This window comes from Pygoscelis adeliae, unplaced genomic scaffold (genome assembly GCF_000699105.1).
Source record: "Pygoscelis adeliae isolate BGI_AS28 unplaced genomic scaffold, ASM69910v1 Scaffold429, whole genome shotgun sequence".
NCBI classification, from domain to species: Eukaryota; Metazoa; Chordata; class Aves; order Sphenisciformes; family Spheniscidae; genus Pygoscelis; species Pygoscelis adeliae.
Window position 1 is genome coordinate 1,084,746 of NW_008825561.1, and position 10,198 is coordinate 1,094,943.

At 40.4% G+C, this 10,198-nt stretch overlaps 1 protein-coding gene across 1 annotated transcript in view; it reads right to left on the reverse strand.

The window, feature by feature from the left end:
* LOC103923940 (alpha-1-antiproteinase F-like) overlaps window positions 1–730 on the reverse strand; it is an 8,633-nt gene extending 7,903 nt beyond the window's left edge. The window contains exon 1 of the mRNA XM_009332379.1: window positions 217–730. Coding sequence (XP_009330654.1) covers window positions 217–730 — 514 coding nt within the window. The remainder of the gene's footprint in view (window positions 1–216) is intronic.
* Window positions 731–10,198: the final 9,468 nt, after the last annotated feature.

Consider the following 10,198-nt stretch of genomic DNA (forward strand, 5'->3'; position numbering starts at 1 on the left):
CTATAGGAAAATTTGCCATGAATTTTGCTAGGAATTATCATCAGAACATAATTTCCAATAGCTTTGTTTATAATTAAGTGTAAGTAAGTGAGGACCAAAAGGAAAACAAGATATGAGTCCAATTGCAAAACCATATTGCAAAAAAAGGTGATGAAGTGCAAGACTGACCTGAGGAAATAACGTATGAAGTAGGAGAATATGCTATGTATATCTTACCGTTAAAATAAATATAGCTAATAAGGAGAATTTCAGTAAGTGGATCAAGGTTATTTATGAGGTCCTTGATTTTCCCATTGGTTCTTCCTGCTACGTATTCGTTGATCTTTATCTGGGCTTGATCAGCCCTCTTGAAGTTCATAGGATAAGCTTCTCCTTCATAGAAGTTTCTGAGATTACTTAAAAATTTCTCTTGTGGCTTCAGTCGGTCAAGCACAAACAGGATATTTCCCATATTCAGCTGTAACCCCTCAGTCTTTCTGTTTACCATTTGCATGAGTTGACGATAACCTTCATGTATTTCATTTTCAGAAATCTCACGTGGGTTAAAGCTAAGGACCCTAAGAATCTGTGTCAAAGTGTCTGATCTGGCACCCAGAGTCAGCATTGCAAAGGCAGTAGAGATGCTCAAAGGAGAGAAGAAAACATTCCCACTGTTTTCACGAGAAGAAATCTCTTTGTAAAAACAACATGCAAACTGACAAACACTGTTCCCTATAGTCTGCTGTGGCATGTTTCGGTTTTCTTGGCCTCTTTGATTTTGGTTTCTTACACCTTGGTTATTAGGCTTATAGCAATAACTGTTGGAATGAATCCCAACAATTAAAAGACACAGGAAAAACAACATCTTCATGTTTCTATAACTCTGTAAAAGAAGAAAAGAAAAATGACATTTGGCTTACAAATCCTTTTACCTTGTGCTTAGCAATAAGTCAATCCCTTCACTGTACAGAGCTGGCTTGGTACCAGTGATTCCAAGCCATTTGAATTCAGGGATACCGGCTTTCTATTTCAAGGAAGCTGAGTCTGGAAAATTACTCAATCTACTGAAGAAGTTATGAAAGAATAAAAATTAAAGTCAAAGAGGAATGAAGTAATAAAAAAGACGCCCTCCTTAAGGTTAGGCTACAATTCCTTTGAAACTGTTTTTTTTCCAGTGTTCTGTTTTTAATGTGGCTTTAAGTGATAAAAAGCTGTAAGTCAAAAGTACAGGTCTATAGAGCAGAAAGTAAGGGAGCCAGTCAAGGCTACTCAGTAAAATTTAGCAAGACGAAAAATCAAAGCAGAAGAAAGGCATAATATTCCTCCATTGTGAGAATTAAAATATTATACATTTTTGAATGGGTTGTGTGTAAACATATAGGCAGGCACCAGAGAGAAAGTAAACGCACTTGTTAATGAGGAAGTGATGGACCTTTACCATGATTCCATAAAGCTTGAACAATTGAGTGCCATTTAAAAAAACCCAAACTTCCACATAACTAACAAAAGAGAGAAACATGCTTTGAGTAATTAGGAAGTTATCAAGACCCTGGAAATACAGTGTTACTTATTAAGAAAGGGAAAATGAGCATGTACACAGAACAGCAAATGGAAACAAGTGTGCCTGCTGCATGCAAAGGCATGTCCAGCCCAGTGGCTGAACCAAATCGCCTAAAAATAAAGATTAAAAAAATACAGCAAACTCTAGAACAACCATGGTATTTATCACCAGAAAGATAGCAAAGGGTGATTTTGACAGAGAAAGCTGCAATGGTAAAATGTGAAGATGAATGAGTGAATTCTGGAGGAACAAAGATACCAAAAGATACAATAGAACAGGAAAGCCTTTCCCAGAGCAACATCGAAACCGTCCATTCCACATCTGTGGCGATACTTTTAACTCTAGAAACAACCTGGTTCAACAACCTTCGTCAATAGGCAGAAGGAAGTAAAGATGTGGAATATCTGGAAATCTAGAACATCCTCCTGTGGTATATGATCACTTTACCTACAGAATCTTTTAGAAAATAAAGTACTCTCTACAGGAAAATCTAAGGATTTTCAAAGGGGAAAAATATCTTAGGTTTCTGACTTGCAATGACATATGGTATTCAGACTCTCATGTCCTGTAAAATCATTGAATCCTTATCAGCTCCCACCATGACCCCACATTTGTGTTCTCCACTTTCCAGCATCTTGGTTCTCCAAAATTCAGTGAACTCAGAATGCTGATCTCTGCTTTAATAATATATGCTATAAATATTCCTTAATTCACACCCTTTGAATATCGTGGTTATAGCAATACTACTATCGCTAGGAAGGGCCTGAGCCCCATGACAAACCACTTTCAGACAGTTCACTTTCATATCTAGAACACATTTAAATTTCAGCTCTTTGGTTTGTTTGTGACTTGCTCCACCATCACTCTTACTCTAATACTTTTAGCCTTTACCTCTTTCCATAATTTCTTTTTTTCCAAACTCTCTAGAAGCTTCAGAGAGCAATCCTTAAGTCCCCACTTCCATTTCATTTCATGCCCTACATTTGTTATTATCATCCATTCACTTCATTTAACCCTCTCAAACATTTAGAGATGCAGTTGTCTTAAAGAGTTATGCTATGCAAACATGCCTATCTCACAGAGGACTTATCTTTTTTATGTAAAAAACCAAAAACATAATAAAACAATACAAAAAGCTTTAAATTGCAACGTGAATATGAACATGGTAATTTCTCAATTGATTATTCAGAAACTGTTGTCCTGCATATAACGTTTGACAATTTTTCCACAGAAAAAAAATGCATTACTTACGGTATAGTCAAAAGGATCCTGTTGTATTCACCAGGTCTGCACAGGTCCTTGCTCAGTTGTTTATGCTGCTGAAGACAAAGCAGAGTATCCTCTAGTAAAGGTTAAGATCATCTAAGGGCTGTGACTCACACATTATAATTTTAGAGATTAGGTAGTGCAAACAATGTTGAAACTAGTTTTACTGGACACCTAACTTTGCTGAATATATGTTTCACACGTGACTTTTTATTATTCATAACTATCTGATTGCCCTGGTTAGATTCAAACCAATTTTCCTCAAAATGAACCTACTGTGTCTTAATATTAAACATTCATACACATCTCAGTTGCCTAAATCTACCATTTTATGAACAAGAGAGTCATCAGAAGCAGTAACTACAGAGAAATATCTTGAACATAATTTCCAGTGACTATAGCATTGCTGCCACTAAGGCAGGAGGACAAGGCTTGATGCACTGGGACAATCTGAATTTTTGTGACCTAGCCTGCTTGTCTCCTGCATATCCATGCCTGGGCTTGATTGTCTCCAGGTGAAGCCAGTGATGATTCTAATAGGCGCAGGGCTTAAAACACTGTTTTGCTACATTATCAAATGCTACCGTAAATGTGCCTGACTATCCACTCCCACATGGGGAATCCTCTGGCAGCAAGAGCTGTGATAGCAACTCCTGGGCCACTTGCATGGCCCTGCGCCTGAGGAAGAAGGAATGCGGCTGGAATGCCATTGCACGCAGGTGATCCCAGTTACAAGCATGGCCTGGGGACAGGGGGCGGAAGCCTAGGAACATGGGTGTTAAATAAAGCAAGTCTTTAGACCAGCTTACTATCTTGTGATCTGGGATGTGGGGAGCAGGCCCCTCTGATTGTGTGCCAAGTTCCGCTGGGTCAGATCAGACAGCCTGGTATTCTGCGCTCAGCTCTGCTCACTACAATAAACTCCTGCGACTGCTGGGGCAAGCTGGTGGGTGCACAATGACAGAAGCAGTGAAGAAGGGAACTCTGGACACCATGTAGTCCAACCACTTGCGCAAAGCAGGGTCAGCTACAGCAAGTTGCTCAGGACAGTGTCCAGTTGGGTTTTGACTTCCTCCAATGATGTAGACTCCACAATCTCTCTGGGCAACCTGTTTCAGTGTCTGGCGACACTGACACTAAAACAGGTTTTCTCTACATTTAAATGGAAATTCTTGTATTTTAATTTCTGCTCATTGCCCCTTGTTGTGTCACTGGATGCCACTGAGAAGAGGCTATCTCTTTCTTTACTCCTCCCATCAAAAAACAGGTATTTATACACATTGGTAAGATCCCCACAGGCCTTTTCTTCTCCAGGTTAAACAGTTCCAGCACTCTCAGCCTCTCGTCATACATTAGATGCTGCAATCCCTCAATCACCTTTGTGGCACTTTACTGGAGTCACTCCAGTATGCCCATGTCCTTCTTGCACTGGGGAGCCCAGCACTGGATGTAGCACTCCAGATGCGTACACCAGGGATGAGTAGAGAGGAAGGATCACTTGCCTTGACCTGCTGGTGATGCTCTTCTTAATGCAGCTCAAGATGTTGTTGGCTGCGTTTCCTGCACGAGCTTACTGCTGGCTCATGGTCAACTTGGTGTCCACCAGGAGCCCCAGACCCCCAAGCACTGCATCTCATGTCTCCATTTCTAAAACTAGGATAATATTTTCTCTCATTCTCCCTTCAAAGTGTAAGCATTTTTAGGGAGGGACCAACCCTTACTATACACAAAATAGATGGAGTGCTGATCTCAAGCACAATTGAAATACTAACCACAACAATAACTCAGCAACATTTTCTGGGAGGCAAAGATGCAACCAGTGAAAGTTGTTGATGATTACGACCTATCAAGCGACTCAACAGATTGCAAAAAAAACCTCTTAAACAAGTTGCTTATAAACTAAAGCTTGAGAAATAGAAAGCTTTGGGGCAGTATACTGGAGACACACATAATGTGTTCACGCATAACACTCATCTGAAAGAGTACCTGAGATAATATTTTCACTGTTTCTTGTATAAATAACAGCCAAGAATCTCACTTAGAGCTAACTTTTAATAATGGGTTACAGTTTTCATGGTATATAAAAACTGATTTCTGATGAAGGAAGGAAGGAAGCCCAATTAAATACAGACGCCATGCTAATGACAAGGTGGTGGATGAATGACTAAGCTAGATTTGAACACACCTAGACCACACCTCAGGACACTTGCAGGAGAGAGCCTGCTACTGAACATGGAAAAGCCTTCCCTGTGATTGGAAAGAAAGCAGAAAAAATAAATACAGGATCAATTTATATGAATAATGTGAATCTCTGGACACTAGTGTTAAAAAAAGTCCAAACTTGTATTTCATGTCTTTCCAGTGTCAAGCCATGAGAGGAAGGAAAATAAAGGAAAAGGTAACAGTTCCTGACCCAATTGCATAATTTTTGTATTTGATGAAAAAGCTTCAACAACTATAAACAATCATTTATACCATATCTATAAGCAGAATACTGATTTACAAAGAATTCAGCCATTTTGTTCAATTTTGAAGACTGGGATATTCCAGAGTAACGTTGCAAGTGTTGAAGATGTGATATGGATAGTGAACAGGAAATTCCCTCACCTACACTGGGGACTTTTCTAAAAGTTCCCACGGCTCTTAACACAGTTAGCACTGAATTGTTCGTATGTGCTTAAGCCCCAGCTGGCAAAATTTAGTGTAAATACATCTGCTTTGAGCAAAGAGGTTGAAAGAGGTTTGTTTATGCAAGGTTCCTCTCTTTGCTATATACAGTAACCACTGGTGGCACGAGTAGGGAATTCTACTGCATAAACAAGGCCCCAGAGCCTCTCCTTAGCCTGTGTTAAACCACAGATACCAGGTGTGTATATACCTTCAAAGAGATGGAAGAATCTCTTAATTTGTTGTCCCATTGAAACTAAAGCACTTCCTCATAACCATAATTAAAAAGGGAGGCAACAGGGACTGGAAAACAAATTTATATTAAGTTGTACTTTTCTGGAGCTGGCAGTACTTTCTCCTGAAAATAGGGGAGAGTGTACAGCCTATGTAACCTGTAAGGTGTGATCCATCTGACTTAGGACACCTGTTTACCCTACAATAACAAAAATACAGCCTTTTATAAATGGTTCAGATCTTGAAGAATTTCTCAAAAACTATTGCTCAGTAGGTAGAGCACTGTTAGAGATGACCTACAGAGATAGAAAGCACTCCAAGTCATCTCTGTTTAGTTATGGGACTTTTCACAATCCCTTTAGTCCCAGGATTTCCTACCAGTAAATCCATTACACTACACAACAAAAAGATTGAAGAAATCACCAAACTATCGATGACTGGGATAGCTTGCAGTGGGCTGGATAGCATACAGCTATACAGTTTCTGGTCCACAAAACTATCTGCAGCATTTCTCCACCTGGGAGCATCACCCTGACAGCATCATTTGGGTTAGAGTCTCATCAGCATACAGTGTTTGAGTCCAACAGAATAGATTTGCCTATATTAAGCCTCCTTAAAAAAATTATAGGGAAACAAAACCCAAACAATTGACAAACACCACCCCCGCAAAGGCTGAAGTGTTCTCTTCCTTCAATGTCTCATTTTTATTTCCAAAGATCTTTCTCAATCTCTCAATCCTCTCTCTCGTCACTCAATGGAACAGAGAGCAGCCCACATATCTTATGTCCCCAGCATCCTAGTCAATGGTTCCCTTAACTTTCAACCTCCTTCTTCTCCAGAGCCCCCAGATTCAAAGACACTCTTTGCCTACATTCACTCTTCAAGCACCTGTGCTAGTCACAAGCAAATAAATACACTTTACTGTTCAACATTTCCTAGATACACTTAGTGATACCTTACCTATCACTGGAAATGCATGGCTGTATGTAAAGACATGCAACTCTCTTGTAATACCAGTACAAGCTTTTCTTGAATTAGGTCACTATTCTCAAACCCAGCAGCGTTTTGTCAGAAATGAGAACACCTTTCAGGAAAAGGGCAGAAGTGGCTGTGGCTTTGCCAGCCCCCCCCAGCCCCCCCCCTCTCCTTCCCTGGAGAGGATGTAGGGAAGGATCCCACCCAACTTCTCCTGACATCCCTTCTTCTGCAGAGGATTCAACAGAGCCGTACAGTGTCCCTGAGTCCTCTCTCCCCTTTTGGCTGTTCTTGCTTTCCTAGCCAGAAGTAAGGGCGCCAGGAAAGGAGGCAGGAAGAGTAAGGAAGAAATGTCAGATAGAACAGGCCTCCTCTGTACAATACCTCTCCTCTCGAGTCAGAGACCAAATCTCACTCCCTCACACACAGCCCTCCCCTGAAATTCAGTGTCCTTCCAGCCCTCTCTTCTCGTGCCCCTTTAAATCCCTCACCCAGTACCACAAGCCCTCCAAGCACCAACACCATTCCAGTCACCACCTCCTCAAATGACTCACCACCAAGTCCCCTTCAGCTCCACTGACACCTTTTGCCTTTATCTCCAGTGTCTCCTTTAGCCTCAATGTTACACAAAGGGGAGAGGGAGAGGTGAAGACAAGAAGTAGGTAGCAGTTTGCCTCAAGAAAGCTGAGGAACCATCACACTGAAGAACTGGTATTGGTTTACTGCTCATGGCTTCTCCTCAAAGCCAGGGAATTGTTTCTCCCATGAAATTAGCTCCCTTCCTCCTCAGCACATCCTTCAGTTAAATATGACTTTCCTGCTACAAAAGAAAACTCCTTTCCTTTTTCTTTTCCCAAGTGGTCTGTGAATCACCATCCCACACTTCATATCTTTTGCAATTTTAATGGCCTGCCCTTGCAAATTTTCTTTGATCTGCCTTCATGAAATTTTACAGCATTTAAGTTTCTGTCTGCTGAGAAAATCTGCATAATACTGTTTTCCTCTTAGTTTCAACAATTTCATTGTCCCAAAACACTGACACCTTATAGCAGACACCAAGGTTAGTAGCTTTCTACTGTCAGTCTTTATCACCAGCTCTTGACATTTTAAATGAACAAGGAGGCAAAAACACTACAGAGAAGAAAATCCCCCTGTATTCAAAATGAGATTCACGGCTGACCACAAAGAGAAAATTCTTAATATTAAATTAATAAACCATACATAGACAACCATCCCAAGAATATATTGATTCCTTTTTCTTACTTCCTCTCTCCAGGTTTGACTTCCCTCTGAATGGCTTTCTCAAAATAAAAAAAAAAACTAAAGAATTTTGTGTCCTGCACAGATAGTCAGACTAGCGGCAATCCCAAACAAGAGTACTCTTCCATGACACTAGAAACATGCACCTGATAAAAAAGGGTGTTTACTCAGGCACCAGACACTAGCACATATTTCATCAATAAATCTCAAGGTGCTTCATATCATCAAAGAAACATCAACAGCTGTTTTGTAGAGAACATGCAGACAGCAGCTTACTCTGTCAGCATAAACAACAGAAACCAGGGAAAAGGATAACACTCGTCATAAGAGATCTTTTTTTTTTTGGACAAGATCAAGTTTTGATGTGTTTGGTTAAATGCTGAGTTATCTGAATACTGCTGAGTACCAATTATCTAAATACTCTGGAAACAGGTTTAAGAATTCAGTTACCAACTATTGCTTATTCGTGTATTTGAAGCTGTTTGACCCATTAGCACTTCTCATGGGGACAGGGGGCAAAACATGACAGATTAACTTAAACTGCAGCATAATAATTTCTCAAACTACTTCTGCTATACATGCAGTGAGACCTCAGAGATTACAAAATGAGGAGGGCAAGTAAGAAGCTGTGTCTCAGAAAGCAAGAAGTACCGTTCTCCATGTAGGACTGAAACATGGAAAGGAGACTTTTCACTGTGGGATCAAAGGGAAAATAAAACTAAGAAAAGAGCTGTGAGAAAGTAGGGCTGAAAAGCAAACTTTTCCATTTTGGGAGCTAACCCTAGAGATTGCTATGCTGTGCAACAGATCTGGTGGTCCCAGAACTGAAAGCAAGACAACTGAGGCAGTGACATGATGCTGAAACTGTGCAGGCAGGCCTCTAGACATCAGGCCAATTATGCTGATGTGGCTGTGCTACGGTTCAAATGTGACAATTGAGCTCTGCACAGCATGTTGCTTGCTATATGCTTATGCCAGCCTATTCAGAACAAACTTAGGTGTCTAGCATGACATCGCATTGCACAAATTGAACACAAACACCACCTCTCATCTAAAAAATCCTTCTGAATGGATTTCAACACATAGAAAAGCTCAGAGAGAGACTTCTGAATTAACTGAGAATTAGCCCTAGGTAGCAGTTCCAACGTTGCCCTAAGGGAAGTTGTGTGGTCCAGAATTAATCTTGTAGACAGTACCTCGCATGCTCTGTCTCAGACATGCATGAGAATCCAGAGTGCTACCAAAATGGGAACTCCAATCAGAAAGACACATCCTGTATCAGAGTGCCATACTGCATGACTCCTCTGCTTGATACCTGACCTAGCTCATGCAGGACTCCCTTAGATATCTCTGCAAACATCTGCTTTGCACAGAGTAGACATACTCTGGGAAGTAAGCAAATCTGGCAAGACTAGCTCATGATGCCTCCTGTGACAACCAGCCCAAGGCAATACAGGTGTTACAATATAAAAAAAGAAGCAAAAATGTAATTGATTATACAACTTTGGAAGAATTTACAAGCCACAGCAGTAGTATAGCATAGTAAGGTCCTTGTCCTTTCTGACTACTAATTCAAAAGAATTTTTCATAGAAGCACTAGACAACATTGCACCAGGAGATGAATTACTGATAATTAGAAAACAGGGAGGTCATTGCTCAGTGTAAATTGGATCCTGGTGCACAGACCCATGTGATGATTAAAACTCTGAAATTGCAACTAAAGAAAAACTTTGAGTAGTGGAAATCACACAAGTGAAATTCAAAGTTTGTAGCAACAAGCTGATGCACACTGAGGAAATGTGTGGAGTAGAGATATGGATAAATAAATGGAGAGAAAAAAAGTGTATTCCTTCCTGAAAGCAGGGTCTGTAAAAATATATTATACCCTTGCTTTCCGGTCTCAGGGCAATGAACTCACTGGAAAGGGAAATGAGACAAAACAGCTGAGAAAAAACTTAAGCATGTGTCCTTGAGCAAAGCACTCCCTCAAATGCAGATTAGATCTGAGAGGTGACCTCTCAATGGGACATACTTTGGACTTAAATGAAGACACTCCTTAACAGAGCACACTTCAGCAAGAAGCAACTTCTTCCCTTCTGGAAAGTTGCAGATTAATATTTATTGACACTGGTTGGAAAAATAATACGTATTTTTTTCAAATTATTATTTTCACTCCTGTGAAATAGCCTTAGGGTGAAATACTACAGCTGCACATGTGTTTTTTCTGCTGGTCCATTGCACCAACCCATTGTTCAG